This window comes from Euprymna scolopes, chromosome 15 (assembly GCF_053919585.1).
Source record: "Euprymna scolopes isolate OS-2025 chromosome 15, ASM5391958v1, whole genome shotgun sequence".
NCBI classification, from domain to species: Eukaryota; Metazoa; Mollusca; class Cephalopoda; order Sepiida; family Sepiolidae; genus Euprymna; species Euprymna scolopes.
The window spans coordinates 52,901,967-52,925,881 of NC_136496.1; the positions used below are offsets into that span (position 1 = coordinate 52,901,967).

General features: G+C 34.8%; 1 protein-coding gene across 8 annotated transcripts in view; it reads left to right on the top strand.

Annotated features, from left to right (window-relative positions):
- The window catches only part of LOC145293826 (potassium voltage-gated channel protein Shaw-like), a 523,690-nt gene that overhangs the window by 315,249 nt on the left and 184,526 nt on the right, over window positions 1-23,915 (top strand). For 4 of the 8 annotated variants that reach the window (XM_080140468.1, XM_080140472.1, XM_080140473.1 and 1 more), the window contains exon 4: window positions 6,944-6,982. The exons of the other annotated variants lie outside the window; for them this stretch is intronic. In XM_080140468.1, the coding sequence (XP_079996594.1) occupies window positions 6,944-6,982 (39 nt within the window). The remainder of the gene's footprint in view (window positions 1-6,943; window positions 6,983-23,915) is intronic. 8 annotated transcript variants of the gene reach the window in all.

Below are 23,915 nucleotides of genomic sequence, written 5' to 3' on the forward strand. Positions count from 1 at the left end.
TTTTGCTGAGGTGGTTGACTACTTCTCTATTTAATACAGATTCCAGCAACTTACTGATGACACACAGGAGACTTATTGGTCTGGACTGAGAGGGAGATGAGCGATCACCTGAATTCTAAAATAGAAGGCATACTGATGAGATTTTTCAGGGAAGCAATTCTCCTTAAGACAACGTTTAAACAGTTTTGTAAGTATGGGCGCTAGTTCTGGTTGAAGTTTTTTGGAGTACTATAATTGGAATACCGTCAGGGTCGGTTGCTTTACTGAAATCAAGGTTTTTGATTAGCTTGGCAACATCATGTACAGATATACGTATATCACATAACGTGTTTTCTGATACAGGAGGAAATATTGGGGGTTGGCAGCCTTGGTCACAAAGGGTAGAATTAGCTGCAAAATTCTTGGCAAAGAGTTTGGCTTTGTCTGAAGCTGACGAGATTACCATTGATGATAGTTGGGATAGAGAACACGCTTCTGTTCAGGATTCTGTTTGCTATTTGCCAAAACTGATGGGAACCAAGCTGCTGCTCAGCTACTTTGGACTTGATGGACTGAGCATACAACTCTCTTGCGTTCTTTATTACTTTTTTACAATGGTTGCTGGAAGTCCTGAAAGCGGCTTTAGTCTCCATACATCTATTATGTTGGAAGCAATGGAAAAAGTGATTTCTGTGCACAATGGCAGCAGCACATTCTGGAGAGAACCATGGCTGACTGTTAAGTTTTTGCTGGAACTTTTTCGAGGGTATGAAACGGTCTATACCTACAATTAACCATTCCATCAAGTCTGACACTATAGATGACACATCCTTTTTAAACATGGAACGCAGAGGTAGATCTGATATAAATGTACGGAAGCTGTCCCAGTCAGCCATAGTGTATCGATATACTGGGTGATGAAGAGGTACGTGTGAGGACTTATTACATTTCATTCTTATCTTAATTGATACAACTGAGTGGTCGGAAGATCCAAGAGGAGACAGAACGGAAATTGAACATAGTTCAGGACAAGTTGTGAGAAAAAGGTCTAGGAGACTCACATACTGGTCGTCAGCGTTGGGTGCACGGCTGGGTTCATGAACAATCTGAGTGAGGTCATAAGCAATGGAGAAATCATGATAGAACCTCCCCTCATCATCTGTCTTGTTTGAGTGGGTTAACCATTCCATATTGTGAACATTGAAGTCTCCATAAACGTGAATGTTAGCTGAAGGATGAGCAGATGGGACGTGGTCAATTTTCTCAGATATGTTTTTAAAGATAATAACTCCGCTGTTGTGGGGGCGATGGAAAGTAAATATAAATGCAGTTGTGTGAGTAAGTGCAACCCGGAAGCACAGATAGAGTATGACAATGACGACTTTGAATATATATATATATATATATATATATATATATATATATATATATATATATATATATATATATATATATATATATTTAAACAATGTATATTTTTTAACATTATTTTATTATTCCGTGTCTTGGTTTTTCATTGAGAATTATGTTTAGATCATTGTAATAATGTTTTTAAATCATTGAAATCGTTTTTAACGCGTTTCAGACGTTCTGTGAAGCGTCCTTTTCAGAAATTATTTTCAAAATGTGTTGGAGATGTAAAAATAGCATTTTCATAGTTCATTTGAGGTGTTTCCAAGGGGTGGAAACGTGTGTCTACTATTCATTGGAATGTTCAATTTTTATTATTCTTTTATTGGGCTGTGGCGAGGCCGCAGAGATATATTATATCTCGGCGGCCTCTGCTGTGGTCACTCCTGTGTTGTGTTTCTCTCTCTCACTCTCTCTTTCTGCTTGTGTTTTTTTCTTTTCCTTTAGGGTAGGATGTGTGTGTGTGTTTTACCAACCCAAAAACTTAAAACACCAACCCAAAAACTTAAAACACATCCTAACTTCCTCAAAACTCGTTCCACACACTACAAAAGAGGTTACAAAATGCAACAAACCGCGATGTGGAGTATGTGACATAATAATAGAAGGAAACACATACACATTAAAAAACCCAGCACAAACATTCAAAATAAAAAAGGATCTAAATTGCACCTCCAGAAATGTAGTATATGCACTAAGATGCACAGCATGCAACAAATCCTACATAGACGCCACCAAAAATTTCAGCAATAGAGTGGCCTTACATAAGAGCAACATCAAAATTGCAGATAACAGACACCTCTATGTTTCAAAACACGTACACACATGCAGTGGAAACAGCTTCAAAATAATGCCAATCTTCCAAACAGGCAATTATTTACTTACACAGGAAAAAAAACTTCATCACAAGATTCACTCCTGAACTGAACAGAGCCTAATATCAACACACAAAAACATGAAATGCAAGGCACACTCGCATGCACATCCATATATATATACACACCCACACATAAATCAGAACTGACACATTAAAACACACACGCGTGCGCATACAACCACACACAGGCATAACACCCCTATCTCTAATACAACACAGTGAACAATACCAACCCTACTTAACCTCGAAACCAACAACACTAGGAAACACCTAGAACCATAGTATAATATCTGTTCCAACACCTCGCTCCCCCCCTCAGTCAGTGGAGGAGAAATCTCTCATGACTGAGACAACTATCATCCCTTCTATCATCCCCCTCCCATACCTATACCCCTCCAATTGGCCCCTCCCCTCTGGGAACGAGATCTTCCCCACACTATGAACCGATCCTGGCTCTGGCCATACCCACATGGGGAGACAAATAAATAGAACATTAAAAAATCCTCTATACATATTTTTAAATACACCCCTCTATCTAAACAAATATAATATAAAGAATACCCAAAAAGACTGAAACGAAAACTCACAATACTAAAATCTAAGAATCCAAACAATAAATATCAAAATAGAATGAAAGCACTCCTACCCTTATTTCATAAGAGCTGGTTTCCCCCCCCCCTCCTCACACATACACATTAGTAACGACCTTGGATCACAGTCACCTTCCTAGGGAAGCAAATAACCTCATAATACTATAAAACAGTACACACATTTTCAAACCAATAAAAGAAAACACACACACACACATCCTACCCTAAAGGAAAAGAAAAAAACACAAGCAGAAAGAGAGAGTGAGAGAGAGAAACACAACACAGGAGTGACCACAGCCGATTCGCCACAGCCCAATAAAAGAATAATAAAAATTGAACATTCCAATGAATAGTAGACACTTACACGTTTCCACCCCTTGGAAACGTTTCAAATGAACTAGAAAATGCTATTTTTATATCTCCAACATATTTTGAAAATAATTTCTGAAGAGGTCGCTTTACAGAACGTTTGAAACGCGTTAAAAACGATTTCAATGATTTAAAAACATTATTACAATGATCTAAACATAATTCTCAATGAAAAACCAAGACATGTTAAAAAATACACATTGTTGTTGACTACCCCCTTATTTAAATATATATCTTTCTTTCGTTGCAATTTCTTAACCCATTATATATATATATATATATATATATATATATATATATATATATATATATATATATATATATATATATATATATATATACAGACACACAAACACATGTTAGATTAATATATTGGGAAATATGTATTGCTTTCATTGAATCAAAAGAACCATCAGCCTTTCTGTGCAGGAGTAGAGTCCTGCTGGAATACAACAAACTAAAATTTCAGACCGTGTAACCACTTGTTTATGAAAACATGGGTTGGTTCTTGCAAACATTGATGGTCCATTACATTTTATCTTATTTCCTTTTTTATTTCACATGAAACCTTTTGCCAAAGCAACAATTGTTAAAAATATACAACTTTCTTCTGGTTTTCCTCATGTTTTTTATATCTGATGATTGTATATGTTTCGTTTTCTACCATTGGTTCTGCTTATGCAATTTTTATATCAGCATAAGCATATAGTTTCAAACACTTCTACTATTATGTCATCGAATCAAAACCATTGTTGACATGGCAATTGACCAATTAATGGGTCGATTCATTATTGATGTACATTATCAGTAAGTCTCCTCCACTTATACTCATCTCTCTCTTCCTCAGTTCGTCTCTTCCCACTATTTTTAGTCAAAGTCGCCTTTTCTCCCACTGTCTAATACATTCAAAGTGAAAACCAGCAAGAAGATGATCGAATTTTACTATATAGAAGATATATAATAAAGTCCATCAATATGTTTGAATGTTTATATGCATGTGTATATGCACATGTGTATGATGATCAGTGATGAATGTGAGCGATTACCTAGGGGAGCCTAGTTTATCTTGGTTTGTCCATGGAATGTGAGAGAGTGATAATTTTTAATTACCATTTAAGAAGGGTGTATACTTACATAGACATTAGTAAGATTAACACACTCCAGAGATGGGCCATCCTGTCCATGAGAAATCTCTTCGAAATTCCTCTTATTTCGCTTTCTATCTTCCTCATCTTTATTTGCTCTGTATCAGCTTCACTGTTATGTATTCACAAAACAATGAAGCAAATGAATAGATCTGGTTTAATGTAGTAACCTCGTTGACTCTGAAGACATGTTCATGCAAACACTTTACTACTATGTTTATCACATTAAACAATTTTGCATTCAGTGTATACCACCAATGAAAGTTACTGCAAACTGATGAATTTAAGAATAGACTTTATGTAAGTATATGTGTATATAGATTAAAATAAGCATTTAAATAAAATATCAGAGAGAAAAATGCATACAAGGCTGATTTGAAAAAAAAAAAAACGATTACATTTTTCCTTTTGATTGTTATCTATTTTTGGAATTAAGGATGCCATTTCTTCGATAAAGACTTTCCTTTACTATGGAAATGGTTGGAAGTTAAAGAAACCGAGAAATCAGGGATGTTTTAGTTCATTTCTTTGACATTTTTTTTTCTAAATCTCAATCCACAAGATTTTAAAGGGATTGCTTTGTTTTTTGTTGTATTTTTTCTTGATTTTTATTCTTGTTTTTTTTTTTATATTTTTCAAACAGATTTTGAATGCAATGCAAAGTATAAAATTATTTTCTAATTTTCAGAAACATTTTAATGTGGGATAAATTCCAGCTCACTATAAAAGGAAATTTTAGATAAGGACAAAAAAAATTCAACCAGAATTACTTTACCTTAAAAAAAAACACAATATTATTTTGGTCAGATTCATTGAATTTCTAACTGGAAATACTGATTGAAAAAAAAATCAAATTAAAATAAATTTTATTTATCGTATTTCTGAATTATTTAAATATTTTGCATTGTTTCTTGTTTATTTTTTATTCTACTAACTCAAATGAATTACATAAAAAAATCATCATCATCATCATCATCATCATCATCATCATCATCATCATCCCTTTCCCATCATTCTTCTTCTTTAATGGAAGAGTTAGATTTAGTCATACAAAAATTGAATAACTGAAAATTGCAATTAAAAACGATTTTACATGAATAATATGGTAACAGCTAATCCAATAAATGACAAATGGCGTTTTTGAATGGTTGGCAAACCTTCCACAAATTTCAAAGACATGTAAATACTTCTTTAAGTTCTAAAAAACTTTCGTCTGAGACTTTTATATAATCAGTACCATTGTCATTATGGTGTTGACCACCATAGTGACAATGGTACTGCAACAACTCTCTTTTTAAGATTTAATTTTGTTGTGGAATAAAACGATGATAGATCAATGGCAATGACATGTTGGATTAAAGCATCGTTGACCAATAGAAATTGATATGTTGCACCTTAGTGTTTTGAACCAATGGCAATGATATATCAAACCTAAGTACCATGGACTAAATACAATATGTCAACCTTAAGAGTACTCGACCAATGGAAACAACGTCATACCTAAGCGTCATCGACAAATGAAAGTGATATCTCAAACTTAAGCGTTATCAAAGAATGGCACTGTTAACCCTTATTGTCAAGAACAATGGAAATATGGCAAACCTAAGCGTCATCAACCAATGGAAATCATATGTCCAACCTAAGCGGATATGACCTTTAACTATATCCAGTGGTAGGCCCCAGCTTGCAGGCTTTGGGAAGTATGGAGCCACCCTATAATTACCATTGCTCCCAGGTCCATTCTGACCTGGAGAGGTAGTACCTGTTAGGGTCCCAACTATGGGTTAAATAGAAACCGACTTTAAAACAACAAATATATTCTATTAAAAATATTTTCTTCAAAATCTTTGGATTCGGCATTAAATAACCCGAAAAGGGTTGATATGCCGTAAAACAAAAACAACCAACCAACCAAACTAAGCATCATTGACTAATCACAATGGTATATTAAACCTAAGCATCATTAATTAATGGAAATATTATGTCAAACTTAACACAAGTGACAAACCTAAAAATATGGGAAGTTTGAGTTGTTCTCAGGCAGAAAATTCCTACGTATGTCTTAGAATTATAGGTTCAACATTTTAAAATTTGATTATTAACTTTCTGCTTAGAGAAACAATGGCTAAACCCCTGAAACGATGTCTTGTTTACTTGAGGAGTTTTAAATGAAGCGTTACTGCAATTTGTTGGTCACTCACTATTTTCATCACAAAACGTTCAAACTTGAATGGACGCATCTAATTTTAAATGTGTCGATAAGCAGCTCTGTCTACCTGTTTGTCACGCTTTAATTTGAAATAATTTTCATCGATAAACGCGTAGGTTGAATGGACGTATCTTTTGAATAGATTTCTCTTAATTCAACAAATGTTTCTTTCATTTACTATAATCTCTTTTCAGATGCTTTATATGTTTTCTTTTTTCTTCTTTATTGTTGTTTTTGTTATTACAGTTATTGTATTTTTTGTTTTCTTTATTTTTGTCTTTTAAATGAAATTGTCTGTTTTTTTGTTGTTGTTGTTGTTGTTTTGTTTTTGTTATCATTTTCTTGTTTTGTTTTGTTTTCCAAGTTTATGGTGGAGCGATTCAAGAAATGATTCCTTTCCGTAGTAAGTGATTTTGTCTGCCTGCTTCCTCTGTCCATTATTTCCTCTGCCATTTCTGGTTGTGGGTTGGTGAATCTCATGCTTGATCAAAGTGAGACTCCCCCCATATGGTCGTTTGCTCTCAACAATAACATTGACCTTTCTTCCTGCAATATGGCATTTGGTTAGGCTCCACCACTCCTACAAAAGAAAATCCACCTCTCTAATCTTTCTTTTCTTCTTTTCTTATTTTTTGCAAGCAATTTGAACAAAAAGCATGTCTCATTCGTTACGATTTGTTTCCAGGATATGGCAAATATTATATCTATCTATCTATATCTATCTATCTATATATATATATATATATATATATATATATATATATATATATATATATATATATATATATATATATATTATAATTTGGCAAAAAAAAAAAAAATGATAATTTATATCAGTTCCAAGGTAATTTTATTTATGTCTAAGTTATAATAGCTCTGGTTGATCTAAATAAATCAGACCTGATTTGATACCTGCACAATTTCTGAATATATAATGGTTTAAGTCTGATTTCAACTTTCCTCATATATATATATATATATATATATATATATATATATATATATATATATATTCCAGGTTAGAACCTAAGATGCTATGCTGATCTGAACTTCGGTAATGTTATAAATAGATTGGTCATAACAGAAAGAATCACTATCACTAACCACTCATCAGTCCGTTATGGTGTATTGTGTAGTTCAGATAAAGATGCTGGCATGTTGAAAAAGAGGTTCGCAAAACTATTTCGCAAAATTCTCAGTGATTTTGCTCTTTTTTCATCAATATATGTGTGTGTGTGTGTGTGTGTGTGTGTGTGTGTGTGTGTGTGTGTGTGTGTGTGTGTGTGTGCGCGCGCGCATGCGTGTGTATGTGTGTTTGTGAGTGTGTGTGTGTTATATCACCGCTTTCACCTTTAAAAAATAGGTAAATAATGTCTCTGCTCGATGGCAGAAACAATCACATGACCGAAACGGCACGAGCATGTGTTTTTATCACATTCAAGAGAATACATACATAAAACTTGACTTTTCACAAATAAACCAAAACAACAGACTTTTGATTCGAACTGAAATTAATAAAAACACAATCAATGGACATCTGAATCACTTTTGATTGTGAGAATTCGGTTGGGCATTAATTTTAATTATTTGTTTGCTTATTGGCACTATTTCTGTAACATCAGCACTCTTTCATAAAGAGAACACTTTTTCTGCAAAAAAAAGCCCCAACCTGGCTAGGGAGAAGGAAACCTCCCAAATTGCGCTTGTGCACACACAGTCAAGTCGTACGAGCCCAGCAGCCGAATATCGAGCATTTTTTGCAAGATAGTTCTTGTTGAGCCGTCCCCTTAAAAAACCAAGTTGTATCCAATGTTCCCCACAAACGATCACTATGCGGTTCTCTCGGTGACCACCATGCACTCATTAACACTTATCCTTGAGAAGCCTTTGCGCCTTGACAAGTGATAACTCCCGTTTAAAAAAAAAAACTCTACACGTAACTCCAAAAGCATATTGTGCATAGTTCATATGTAACACCTAGATCAATCTTGAGTTCGATCTTTTAACATTTCTGGAGTCAGAATCAATGTGTTTGCTTAACAGACTCCTTAGATAAGATCAGAACAAATTTTATGAAATAATTCCCTTACTCTTTTCAAAGTTACAATATGGTTAATCATAAAATTTGGAAGAAGGGGTTAGAGAGTAAATCCTCTTCTATAAATATGGATATAAATATTTTCAAGTAGTCTGTTATCAAAATGGATGAAATAGAAAACCCTAAACCGTTTGAGGACCAAAAATCTACTGTTCAAAATCTGTTTAAACTAAATCAGAATATGCATCTGGTCCACTCTCACGGAAATGTTAAAACGCTGAACATTAATCCTATTCTCATTCGTCTTCATCTACTAAACTCGTTCAAGATCACGTGGCGGCATATAAAAGCAGACTAATTTGCAAATCTCTTTTGAAGACACAGAAAGAAGATAATAACATCAGTACTGTCTATTACATATGTGCGCAGTTATAAGTGTCATGAAGGAAAACCTGCTCTCACTATGGAATTCACTATATTATATTATTAGTGATTATTTTGCAACCGTTTTAAAATGTTGAATAAGAATAAGTCTACATAGAACATTATTTTCTAATTCGCTGTAAACAATTGCCGATGGAGTGTATCGCCATTTCTAAAGCCATTTCTGCTCTGATATGTACAATGAACACTGTACAGTCAACCATTAATACAATGAACACTGTACAGTCAACCATTAATACAATGAACACTGTACAGTCAACCATTAATACAATGAACATTGTACAGTCAACCATTAATACAATGAACACTGTACAGTCAACCATTAATGTACTTTTCTGTCTACAGATTTGGTGTTATATAGGAGTATACAAAGATAAATACTCCTGGCTGATAGTCTTGTACCAGACTAAAAATAGATTTGTTTCTGCAATTGTAACTGATACAAAAACTCAATTGAGTTCCTTAAATAAGACATGGAAAAACTATCATTACTAGGGGAAAGAAATGAGGTGTACATGGGTGTAAAAAGCCCATGTTCCTTTTTTCCATTCGGATGACTGAAGTCATTCTTGGAAAGGTATCTCTTGAGATAAGTATTAGTTTAACGACTTTAAGTTCGATAGTAATTGGAGAATTAACATTATATAAATTCAAATTTATAAAGTGCAACATCCATCTTTCTTGTTATTTAAAGTGTATTAACTGCTACCAATTTAAATCCTCCTCAGAAGAAAAAAGAAATACATGAATATCTTTGTCGCACTTGCTTAACTTGAAAGCACATTGAAACTTATCAAAGCATGGATACAACTTCACAAACTAATGATGTCCTGGCATGAGTTCAACTAATTCATACGAGGGTCGAATGTTTTGATGATTCTAACACACTCTATACCAGCACTTCTTAGCATGTACATACTGTAACAAAATGTAAATTGACATCCTTCAGATTTTTGCAATTATATTTATGATTTATATTTGTGTATGTGCATGTCAACACACACCTGCAAATCTTTGATAGTAATGCATACATCTAGATTCAGACAAAAACATTGCTTTTCAAGGATAACTTTGTTTCCCTTTCTATTTAGACACATTCTAAATTATATAAAGGGATGATAGTCGATGAGGCTGAAACAAAACAATTTTCAAAGAGAAAATAAAATTTAGACTGAATTCGCCTGAAAATAGAGGCATTCTTAAGACATAATATGCAAGTAATGTAGTCAACACCAGCCTAAAGTCCAACCTATGACAGACACTTTTCTTATTGTGGATTTTTCTATCCCATGTGTATAATATGGGATGTGGCTAATAGTATGTGCGTGTCTGTGTGTATGCGTGTCTATGTCTGTGTGTGAGAGGTTGTAAGCGTGCATATATTCATATGCATGCAGTAATAAAGACGCAATATATATGAACAAAATGCATGTTAAATTTTGTGCATTAAACTACAACTGAATGGTATTTTTCTATAATTTTTTAAGATTCTGCTTCTCACTCTCAACTAAATTTATTTTAAACCATATATCCTCCTCTTCCTCCTCATCATCCTCCTCCTCACCAATGTAATTGATTTAGGTGTTGCTAACATATAGCACCAGAAGAATTCATTGTTTAACCTGACAAAAGATAGATTAATTCACTTATAGGTTCAACGTTAGGATTAGGGTATAAAATGTAGTGTGCTGCACAGTAAGCCATTCTTTCGTAAATTAAAATGTTCATAATCTCATGCAGCTGTAAAAATGCATCTCCCTGTATCACTGGATTTCGAACTTTTGGAGTGAAAAATAATTGTTGTTAAGAAATGCCTACCGTCAACACTCTAAACGATCTATTTGCTAAGGCATCCGCCTCCACCCCCTATGTTTCCATGCCTCTCACTTGTTCTTGTGGTAGATGATCAGACTGTGTTCAGACTTCATTAGTAGCAAATATGAATTGCAACTATAGGATATGATGGGAAATCAAAAAAAACGTATGTGGTTCCTTAAAGACGATAAAGATTATTTTTCAGATTCATTTTTTGTCAATAATAAGAAAATCGTACAGACATAACCAACTGACTACATATAATTACAGGCAAGTTGAAATAAAATAATATTGGGCAAACACAACTAGAAATATAACAAAAAATAATAATATACTGTGGCACTACACAGCAGGCCTTATAAAGGGTGTGATATTTCTTTTTTCCTGGATGTTCGATGAAATCCTTTAAACATCAACAATAGGCACACCACTCAAATACAGGTTCTTGGTAATTGATCTATTGGATTCTGGATCCATGTATTCGTTGGGCAAAGCATTCTTATGCAAACCACCCTCCCAGGCTTTACTTTCTCTCTTGTTTGTTTATTTCTAATCGCCTGAAGCGCCACTAATAGAAATGTCGACAGTACCGCTCAGGAATTTTTGTGGGCATGATTAAACCTCCTCTTGTGCACTAGATCTTCATCTCCACCGTTCGCATTTGTGCCATGCGTTCCAGCTGTGGTAAATATCACCAAGATCCAATAATATCATTCTTTGATAAAAATGATATGTACTTATCCAAGTACCATAGTTTAAAAATATGCTTATGGGGACCTAATTTCCAGAACTCTACGATGGTATCATGAGCAGAAAACAAACAGACAGGAACTAAAATATTATACATTATATAACGTCCGTCTCATTTCAGTATCTAGGTTAAACATTTCTTGAATTCACACACAAATGAATTCCTCACAAATAATTATAAGATTTTTCTTATTTGTTTTTGTGAGTTTGTGTCCATTCTCTCTCTTTATTTCTCTATCTTCATAGCTAGCTTGAAAAGAAGATCGACAATTCTTTTACACTTAAAAAATCTATAACTAAAGTTTGTTCAGCTGAAAAAAAATTGCTTTTTAAAACGTAAGTAGATTATTTTGTTGTAATGCTGTTGCTAAAACACAATAGTTCAAAATTTTCCTTTCCATTGTTTAAATGTGTATATAAAGCTTTTTATGCTGTGAAAAAGATGATCATTTAAGCAAATCCTTATTTAAAAAAGCATAAAACTAAAAACTATGTATTTAACAAGTAGTAAAATACGTCTTTTACACTAAAAATAACACTATCTTACTTATAATGGTATAAACTAGGCGTGGGCAAACTACGGCCTGCGGGCCGCATGCGGCCCGCCAAAGGAATTCATACGGCCCTCCAAGTACTGAATATTGAATTGTGGTTTTCTCGTAGCTGTGCGGAGTTCCGGACACATGTACGGACAGATCCTTGCAAAAAATGAAAATTTGGAGATGAAAATATACCTTCGTTAACAATCTAACTAAATTTCTGAAGAAAGAAAAACAAATAAAGTAAAATAAAACGAAGAAACCTTACGAATTACACATTAAAAAATGACTGTTTTATGGGGACTGGTAAGTTTACACTTGGTTCCCAGCTAGACTGCCAGGTGTAGCTTTATTGGATCCTTTTTGATTTGCCGTGCCCCAAACTTTTGCCTGGCCGAAAACAGGCAATAAATTATTTTGATATACTAAAAATATTGTGGGGACCATAAAATCTGGCGCTTGTAGCAGACCGACCGGTCAAGTCTTAGCGAACTCTCTCTCTCCCATCTCCGTTACTCCTAAAAGACACTAAAATTTTCATATGATATTTAGAATTTCCAAAGAAAGGACATATAAATTCATTGCCAAGCATTTTAGTAAGTTAAAATATTGACTAATTATTTTGTTTACATCTGTAATTATGCTAATTTGTTACAAAAATTTAGTAAATTTAAATGTAATTTCGTAAGTCAAACTTTTTAGAATATCAATAAGAGGGTTTTATGCAAATTCAAGCAAAATATTTTTTAAAAAATGTAATCAATATTGACCCGTTTTATCAAATATTTACTTGTTCAAAATATCTTGATTGAAATAATATCTAAAATTTAAAATTTTACAGGACGCCTACATATATATATATTAGTCAATTTTGTACATTTATTACTGATTAAAATAAATTAACTGATTTATAAAATATTTATTAAAACACACTTTTAATCTTGTTTTCCATTTTTCTATAAATGACCAAAAATTAATTCAATATATGCAAAAAGTTTATACAAGGTAAAATTTTGTGGGTGTTTAAAAAAATTGCAAAAATGTGTGAATACCAATCGAATCTTCGATTTGTTTCATGCGGTTTCTATTTATTTTTTGTTATGTTTTCGATATATTTTGAAGTCCTCATTTTACTTCTTTTTTTTTTATATTTTCGTACATTGTATCAACATTATGGTAAATATGGGTAAGCATGCTATGTTTTTCGGTTGTCACAAAAATGGAACAGAACTTCTAATTTCGTTCTGGTTTACTCATTTTTTTTGTTAAAAACTACGAATGCGTGAAATAAGTCAATTTTAATAGAAAAAACAAATTCAGCGAAAAAATAATTTATCAAAAAAAATATAAAAAAAACAAATAATTTAAAATAAATTTATAAATTCTATCGTTTCATGTTAATACCAATCAAAAATGGCTTCATTTCCCATTAATTTAATAAATATCAATAATTTCAAATAAATTTATAAATTCCATTTTCATGTTAATAACAATAAAAAAAATATTATTCCCGTTAAAATTAAAAACAAATTTTATTTTTTCATTTAAAAAATGGGGTTGTATTACTGTACACATAGATTCGAAAAAGTTGTCAAAAAACAAATATATAACAAATAAATGTTATCAAAGGCAAGATAAGTTACTTTTTTTACCTTACTGGATATTCTTTTAGTGTTTTTATTTAATATAACATGTTTATTCATCTCGAAAAACATACAGTGTTTACCGATGTATTGGAAAATTAAAAATGGCACCCGACTCTCTCTTTGACACCGTGAGTTTTTAACAGTATTTTGCCTAGTTTTTTATTTTTAACTCCTTTTCCCAAACTTACCGTGTCAAAGAGAGAGTCGGGCGCCACTTTTAATTTTCCAATACATTGGTAAACACTATGGTTTTCGAGCTGAATAAACGTGTTACTGTTACATTAAATAAAAACACTAAAAACATATCCAGTTTGGTAGACAACTAACTTACCTTGCCTTTGATAACATTTATTTGTTATATATTTGTTTGGGTTTGTATTACTGTACACATAGATTCGAAAAAGTTGTCAAAAACAAATATATAACAAATAAATGTTATCAAAGGTAAGATAAGTTACTTTTCTACCAAACTGGATATATTTTTGTGTTTTTATTCAATGTAACATGTTTATGCAGCTCGAAAAACATGCAGTGTTTACCGATGTATTGGAAAATTCAAAATGGCGGCCGACTCTTTCTCGGAGAGGGTAAGTTTGGGAAAAGGTATTATAAATAATAAACTAGACAAAATACTGTTAGAAATTCGCTCAATATATGTTACCGTGACATAAGTTGACATATATTCGGTTATTTTTTAATAGTATTTTGCCTAGTTTATTATTTATAACATCTTTTCCCAAACTTACCGTGTTAAAGAGACAGTCGGGAGCCATTTTGAATTTTCCGATACATCGGTAAACACTGCATGCTTTTCGAGCTGAATAAACCTGTTACATTAAATAAAACACGAAAAATATATCCAGTTAGGTAGAAAAGTAACTTATCTTGCCTTTGATAACATTCATTTGTTATATATTTGTTTTTTTGACAACTTTTTCGAATCTATGTGTACAGTAATACAAACCCATTTGTTTTTTTTTGACAACTTTTTCGAATCTATGTGTACAGTAATACAAACCCAAAAAATGTTCGTTTCCTATATATATAATTTTTTGTTTATAATTCTTGTTTCTGAAAATAAAATCACAATAGTTGTTCCTATTTACAATGCCCCCCCTCCCCGGAGTTAGACACCAGGGTCGTTTTTTAACGTGGAGAAAAGGAACAAAAATAAGAATTGTCTCAGTCGTGAAGGATTTCTCCTCCACTGACAGAAAACAAGAAATTGAAGTGCAGCATCTGAAGAAGAGATACTACACTTTGATCTTGAAGGCCAAGTAAAAACATTGTTTTTTAGTTATCTGTGAATAAATTCAAACATTGATTGATATTCATTTTCTTATTTTCGTACGATTTCTTGGTCACGTGTTCAATTAGAAAATTATTTTTAGCACTGGGACGAAATTAGAAGTTCCGTAGGCACCTTCAAAATTCACCACAGAATTACCCCCCTATATGTAACACGATGTAACTTTATTATAAATTAATATTATGAATATAATGTCTGTACCATTTTAAAGAAGAAGGGCAAAATAAACTAGTAATAATTTTTTTTTTAAATTTCATCGTACGAAAATAATGAAATTGCGAGACGAAAATCGTGTTTACATAATTGGCGCTTTAAAATAACGTTCCCCCGTAGTAAGCATTGAAAACATATCCGTTTAACAAATCTAGCAAAAATCCGTTTAACAAATCTAGCAAAAATCAACTAATGGTCAGATTTTCGTGAAATTTTCGATGCTTATCCATTTTTGAATTGACAAAAACTTTGAAATTACAGAAAAATTGCTATCCATGGAGTCTCTCAAACACACAGCCACTGGAAACGATTTATACAACAGTATCATTAGCAGTCTAATCAGGTCTAGGTTAAGCCTGGATAAACTGGCAAGTATTACAACTGATGGCGCTCCTTCACTCAGAGGCAAACACTGTGGCCTAGTGGCCTTGATGAATAAAAAAATCAAAGATTTTTCATCGCACAGTGTGTTGTCTTTTTACTGCGTCATACATCAAGAAAACCTCTGTAAATCATCTTTGAAACTCAAACATGTTATGGATCCAGTAGTGCGTGCAGTGAACTTAAGAGCACGGGGACTGAAACACAGGCAGTTCCAATGTTTCTTGTAAGATATCGAGGCAGCTTTTACTGATGTGTTGTATCACACAAATATCCGATGGTTAAGTATGGGGGAAGTACTGAAGAGAATATGGGACGTTAAAGCAGAGGTTGTCATGTTTTTTAATATGAAAAAAATTCCTTGTGACTTTTTAAAAGAAATGGAATGTGACGAATGGGTTTGTGATTTTGCATTTGCTGTAGACATATTGCAAAAGCTGAGTGAGTTAAATACAAAACTACAACGCAAAAGTGTATTTGCTCATGAATTGTATGTTGAAGTGAAAGCGTTTCAATTGGAACTTAAACCTTTTTGTCAAGCAGCTTAAAGAGCAAAACTTTGTTCATTTTCCTCTGTTGAAAACACGAGCTGTTACACAAGCATTATCAGATAAATACAGTTCCCACTTGATGGCTCTAAAAGAGGAATTTATCAGAAGATTTGCTGATTTCAAGGCAATTGAAGGACAGTTTGATTTGCTCAGCTCACCTTTTGCATGTGACGTTGAAACAGCTGCCAAAGAACTACAGGTAGATCTTATTGATTTGCAAGCCGACAGCTCTTTAAAAGGGCTCTTTGAAAATAAACCACAAGTCGAATTTTATGCATCTCTGCACCCAGAAAAGTTTAAAAATATGAAAAATATTTCAAGGAAGATGTTTGTGTTATTTGCTTCAACTTACATATGTGAGCAGACATTTTCCATATTGAAAATTAACAAGTCAAAGAACAGATCACTTCTCACTGATTTAAATCTTCAGTCAGTGTTAAGAATAAGCAACTTGACACCTAATTTCAACAAACTGGTAAATGATTGCAGTCAGTTGCATCATTCTCACTGAGTCATGTTGATCCTTCTGTGGCTCAGTTGCTGAGCTATTATGTTTTTCAAATAAATATATTTCATATGAAGTTACTGTTTTAAAATATCAATAGAAATATGTTTTCTTCTTAAAATTGAGTTACTTTATTTTTAAATAAATGTGCTTCATGTGACGGTTCTTTTTTAATATATAAATTCATTTTTGTCCTTTGAGCTACTTTATATGGATATCTTTTAAAGATTTTATTCTAAAATATTAATTAATAAGATATTTTTTAATCTCTTTAAACAGAGTTACTTAAGAATTGCTTTTATTCTTCAAACAAGGTTATTTGTTTTTCAAACGTGTTTCATATGAAGCTCATACTTAAAAATACATATTAATAAAATTAATAAAATCTCTTAGTTTCCCCAATCTATTATGCTTTAAGTAAATCTGACGACCTTGTCCACAAATTCGAAAATTTCATCATGACAAGTTTCAAGAAAAAATACACGATTAAACCCGGTTCTCCAACTTCCAACGTAGACCTCTACTACCATGTCTCCTTCTCCAACATCAGGGGTCTACGTTCTAACCTTCCAGAGGTTGAAACCCAATTACAGGAGACTAAACCAGACCTTTTATTTTTAAGTGAAACTGGCATTGGACAGGCTATTTCCCTAGAAGAGTTCGCAATTAAAGGATAATCTAACTTAACTTCTAAATCTGACCCCCAAGATCGCCATGGGCATGGAATATGTGCCTATATTAAAGATAGCTTTCCATGTGGGAGGGACATCTCCAGGGAAGATCCTAACTTACCCTATATGTGCTTCCGGGTTGCTTTAGCTCACACTACGGCATTTATATTTACTCTCTATCGCCCCCACAACAGCGGAGTTACTATCTTTCAAAGCATATCTGAGAAAATTGACCAAGTCCTATCTGCTTATCCTTCAGCTAACATTCACGTATGTGGAGACTTCAATGTTCACAACGTCGAATGGTTGACCCACTCAAACAAGACCGATGATTTCTCCATTGCTTATGACCTCTGTCATGATTTCTCCATTGCCTATGACCTCACTCAGATTGTTCACGAACCCACCCGTGTGCCCAACAATGATGGCCAGTATGCGAGCCTACTAGACCTTTTTCTCACAACTTGCCCTGAACTATGTTCAGTTTCTGTTTTGTCGCCTCTTGGATCTTCCGACCACTCTGTTGTATCAATTAAGATAAGAATGAAATGTAATAAGTCCCCAGATGTACCTCTCCATCGTACAGCATATTGATACACTAAGACTGACTGGGATAGCTTCCGTACATTTATATCTGATCTACCTCTGCATTCCATGTTTAAAAAGGATGTGTCCTCTATAGTATTAGACCTGACGGAATGGTTAATTGTAGGTATTGACCGTTTCATACCCTCGAAAAAATTTCAGTAAAAACCTAACAGCCAGCCATTGTTCTCTCCAGAATGTGCTGCTGCCATTGCGCACGGAAATCACTTTTTCCACTGTTTCCAACGTAATAGATGTATGGAAACTAAAGCCGCTTTCAGGACTTCCAGCAACCATTGTAAGAAAGTAATAGAGAATGCAAGAGAGTTGTATGCTCAATCTGTTAAGTCCAAAGTAGCTGAGCAGCGACTTGATTCCCACCAGTTTTGGCAAATAGCAAACAGAATCCTGAACAGAAGCGTGTGCTCCATCCCAACTATTATCAATGGACCTGAGGTAATCTCGTCAGCATCAGACAAAGCCAAACTCTTTGGCAAGAACTTTGCAGCTAATTCTACCTTTTGTGATCTAGGCCGCCAACCCCCAATATTTCCTCCTGTATCAGAAAACACGCTATGTGATATACGTATATCTGTACGTGATGTTGCCAAGCTAATCAAAAACCTTGATTCCAGTAAAGCAACTGGCCCTGACGGTATTCCAATTATAGTACTCAAAAAACTTCAACCTGAACTAGCGCCCATACTTACAAAACTGTTTAAACGTTGTCTTAAGGAGAATAGTTTCCCATCTCCCTGGAAAATTTCATCAGTATGCCCTGTATTTAAGAATTCAGGTGATCGCTCATCCCCCTCTCAGTACAGGCCAATAAGTCTCCTGTGCGTCATGAGTAAGTTGCTGGAATCTGTGTTAAATACAGAAGTAATCAACCATCTCAACTAAAATAACCTTCTTAGTGACACTCAATATGGTTTCCGTTCTGCTAGATCTACAGCAGATGTGCTTACAGTTATATCTCATAGGATCAGCAAATCTCTCGACGGAGGCAACCTTTCTAGGGCAATTGCTCTTGACATATCTAAGGCCTTTGATAGGGTATGGCATAAAGGTTTACTTCATAAGATCTCTAGCTATGGTATAGCTGGAAATGTCTTCTCAATTATTAAATCATTTCTTTCTGATAGGTTCATAAGAGTAGTAGTTGAGGGGCAAAAATCAGAAGCTCACAGTATTAATGCCGGTGTCCCTCAGGGGTCCATCCTGGGCCCAACTCTTTTCCTGATCTACATTAATGATCTTCCAAATCACATCCTTACATCATTTGTAGACATTTATGCTGACGACACTACCATTTATGGTAGCACATCTAAGACAGTAAACGACCAAGTTCTCTCCAATTCTCTCTCCTCTGATCTTGAACACGTAGTACAATGGGGTAAGGAGTGGCTGGTTACTTTTAATGCATCTAAAACCAAGCTTCTCTCTTTACATCATCAACATTCTGATCCACATCTGGCATCAATTGAAATGAATGGCTCTCGTCTTCAGGAGGCCTCAAGTTTTGACAAGCTTCTTGGCTTGACCATTACTCCTGATCTTAAATGGAACACGTACATCAAATCTGTTGCCAAGGCCGCTGGAAAAATGGTGGGATCTTTCTATCGATCCGGTAGATATCTCACTGCTGATGCTATTCTCTATCTATATAAGAGCCAGGTACGTTCAACGATGGAATACTGTTGCCACATCTGGGCAGGAGCTGCTAGAAAGGACTTGTCCTGCCTTGATAGACTTCAAAATAGACTTCGTAGCCTTGTAGGAGATGTCCTTTTCTCTTCCTTGCAACCTCTATCTCACAGAAGAGATGTTGCGAGTTTGTCTCTGATGTATCGTTATTTTCATGGAAAGTGTTCGACTGAGCTTCAATCTATGGTCCCCCCTCGCCAAACTTTCACAAGAAACACTCGTCTAGCTGTACACACTATCAGTAATTTCCCCCACTCTTTATCTGTGCCTAAACCTAAACGTCAATTCCATGAACAAAGCTTTTTTCTTAGAACTGCACGCCTGTGGAATTGTCTTCCGTTTTCCTGCTTTCCGGCTGACTACAATATGGTTGTCTTCCATCTTGTCACAGTTGCCATCTTGACAATGTCCACATGCACTGGTGCATTCTAATTCACGCCTTTTGCAGATTTACCTTAGGATATTACATCTTTACAAAAAGTTTCAGTAAATCATCTGAATCAGTTCTTCTGGAGCAGGACTTTTGTCGATCATCACTGGAACAAGTTTGTCCTTTTCTACCTCCATCCTCACTCAGATGGTACATCCTATTCACTCTATAATCTGGCAGTAAGTATGCAGAGAATGAAATTTACATGCAGAGGTTGTTAGGAGGAATCGTCCTAGTGTGACGAATATCTTTGCTCTTGCAACTTTCTTGCAAAGCATATTGTATCAAATCAACACCAGTGAATCCTTCTGATCTCCATTGCACAGTGCTATTATTGTTTTAGAACCATTGGTTTCCACAAAATTCTGCATTTACTTTGCTCAAGAGAATACTTTTCAACAGTCTTTTATTGTCTTTTCTCTTTTGATGATTTGCTAGAACACCAATTTCTTTCCACTCCCAAACACCCTGAACAATCATATCCTATAAATGCGTGGAGAAACAATTCACCAAGCACCTGTTTGAGAACTTTGATATTATAGACGTAGGATTTCATCTTGTCAGAGCGGAAATAGGGTGCAGTACATTTGTATACATTTGTATGAAACAGCAAGAGAACAGGATCTGTGTCTTCTCCAATAAGGCATGTCACTCTGAAAGCAGACATATTGATGGCTTTGCAATGTCAATGTCTGCATCTCCTTCTGCTTAAATAACATCACATCCTTTCTGCTTCATTCGAATCAGTGCTTGTTTGTTTACTGCATTCAACAGTCGTTCTTTTCCCCAGAAAATATCATCGCCTCGGTAATGTTCACTTTGTTTACATTCAACTTTCAACTTCGTCGCTGAGGCACACAGTCCTTTATACTTGGTTCAGTCTTATAACCACCATACACCATAGTCGCTCTTCTATAGTTTTTGATAGTGAATAAGGTATAACCGTCTGCAATCAAACTGTAGATGCTCCCTTCCTTCCATTTCGGAAGAAGAGATACTCGATACGCTGTCTACTATGTTGTGCTCTGTGACTGGGACAGTTGGCTGCACACCACTGTCTCAGTTTCTGATTGCTTCAGCAAGTTACAATTTGTCCGCTCGATGCAAGAGGCCTTTTTGCTCAAACAAAGACATCGAATATAGACACAGTTCATCATGAAACATGACATCATCTAGCCAAAGATTTTCTATCTGAGAAACTACAAGAAACCTCTGAAACAGGAGCGCTGGGTCAATGCAACGATCTGCAGATACTTTTACGTTCTTATTGGATGCAAGAGCCTTTACATTCAAACTCTGTGAGAGTAGGAAACACCGATTGCTCGTTCATTTCTAGTACAATGTCTCTTCCGATTTTGTCTTTATTGGTATTAATTCCTGTGATGATATTGTGTAACAATTCATAGGTTGAAAACAGTGTAACACTGTTTAGTTTTTCCGTAATTTTTCCAAGATTTATCTCTTTTCAACCAATGTTGTTCATTTGTTATATAACTTCTTTTTTGTAAGATCTTGCATGACATGGTCTGAAGGGATGACACAGTGACGAGATGGCCCAAACTATTCCCTGATGCTCGGACATCCCACTCCATCACGCCAACCTGCCTTGGCTTTTGAGTGAGTACATTAGTGTCTGCTCAATCAAGATCAGAGCCAAAAAAAAGCCCAGTATTGGCTTCTGCATTGGATTACGTGAAACTCAGAGTGGGACTTCTGATGTACTTCAGGCTTGTCGTCTTTCAAAACATACATCTTCTGGAGATATATACAACTTCAGATAATTCAAATGGCCAGCTGCCACAAATATTGGCAGGCAAGCTGAGACAGTACTGAGATGCATCTACCAAAACGTCATTTGATTAACTGAAACAAGTGCCCCAGCTATATTTAGCATGTTCTGATAGTTTATCCATAGTTTGCTGATAGTTTATCCATAGTTTGCTGATAGTTTATCCATAGTTTGCTGATAGTTTATCCATAGTTTGCTGATTTTAAAGGTCCTTGCCAGTTGATATCTTTTCTCAATTAAAGAGTTGTGGATTCTTTCTATTCAATCTGGTTCCAACAATGAATCTAAATCACACTCGCCAGTTTCCATCAATCGCTCAAGTTCCTCCATTTGGTACTGAAAACCAGGTTCATTCTCCATGATCTTGGAAACAATCTGACGTGTAAGACACTGATCTACAAGCAGTTGGCCACGAAATGCTCCTTACACTGCCTTTCCACTCATCATGTGTATGACGACATTTTCACCATATACTGTCTCCATGATCTCCTTGAGTCCAGTGTCATCCATCAAAGTGCCAAGGGCACCCAACATATTCATGAAGATATGGAAAGTGCTAAGCAACAGTATCACATCCCTAATTGAAGAATCATCTGAAACAGCATTCACAATTTCAGATGCCTTCCAGATTAGCAGTTGATCAAAAATTATGATAGTCGACATGTTGTGTTTTGACGATACATTGTATAGGTTTTATCTCCTTCGAGTCTATCATTGGGAGAAATTGTACCAAATATTTTCCCAGATATTTGCACGCCTTATACGGCAGGTGCATTATGCTTTGCCAACTGGGCGTACTCTTGTGGAAACAAAAAGGCATTTCCCAGAAATTTTCTACTTTGCAATCAAAGACATCAGATATGTATGGAACTGACATAAATTCTATGCTTTGAAAAGTGATAATCTATAATGTCGATCTTAGTCATTCTAACAAGTTTCAAGTCAGACGTTTTTTTTTTTTGTTGTGGTATACCATGACTGACTTGCTTCCCTGGTGTGATGGCTACAATAATTACCATCGCATGGAATGTACCCTTTCCATCTAATGTTATAATGTTATGATTCATGTTGTCTCCTGCAAACCACAGGGGCTGACCCAGAATGTTCATGTCACCATCTAACACATCTGGAGCAAGTGAACATGCTATGTTCATTTCAAACATTTTCACCTCTAGATATGATGAAGCAAATCCCGTGGTTGAAAGACCATCAATCAAAAATCAAGTGGTGCGTTTGCACCTCGATACCAATCTGCTGTAGAGGAGCAATAAGAACTCTTATGCAGATTGCTTGAATGACTGCTTGTCCGATGCCAGCAACCTTTCTAAACATATTCTTCCCAAAAAACAGATGTTGCAGCAAGAACCACAAAATAGTTAGGATAAATCTAATGCAGTTGTTGGATAAGTATCCTTCATTGTTGTCTTGATATCATTTTTTATGAGTTTTGCTTTGGAGAATTGTTCGTTTCTGTGCTTCCTCATTGTCCTCCCAATGTGAATTGTCTTATACACAAAGAAAGCCACAGGTTTTTCCCTAAATGTCATTATGTTTTTGATGCCACTACGCCCCTCAGTCATGAACATAAAGATTCTATATCGACTTAGCAGCTTTTGATTTCTGTACACCGTGGATTTACTCCCACACCAGTATTCTCCCATTTTAATAACAAGGTTCTCGTTGTTTTCTTCTAGGAACTCACAAACACTCTCGAATGCTTCATACTGATCGCTGTTCTTTTGTCTTCTACTTTTTTGTCATTTGGTTGATTCAGCTGACGCGAATTGTCTTGGAACATTTCGCATTGCACAGAAGTTGATGCTACATAATTTGTGGGAAACACAGTCTGCTGCATGAAGATCAACACCAAAATATTCGATCCGGCTTTGAACAGCAGTGACCCACTGATCCCCTTTGGTTTTGCAATGGACTAATACAGTTTGAACAAATGCATCTATCTTTT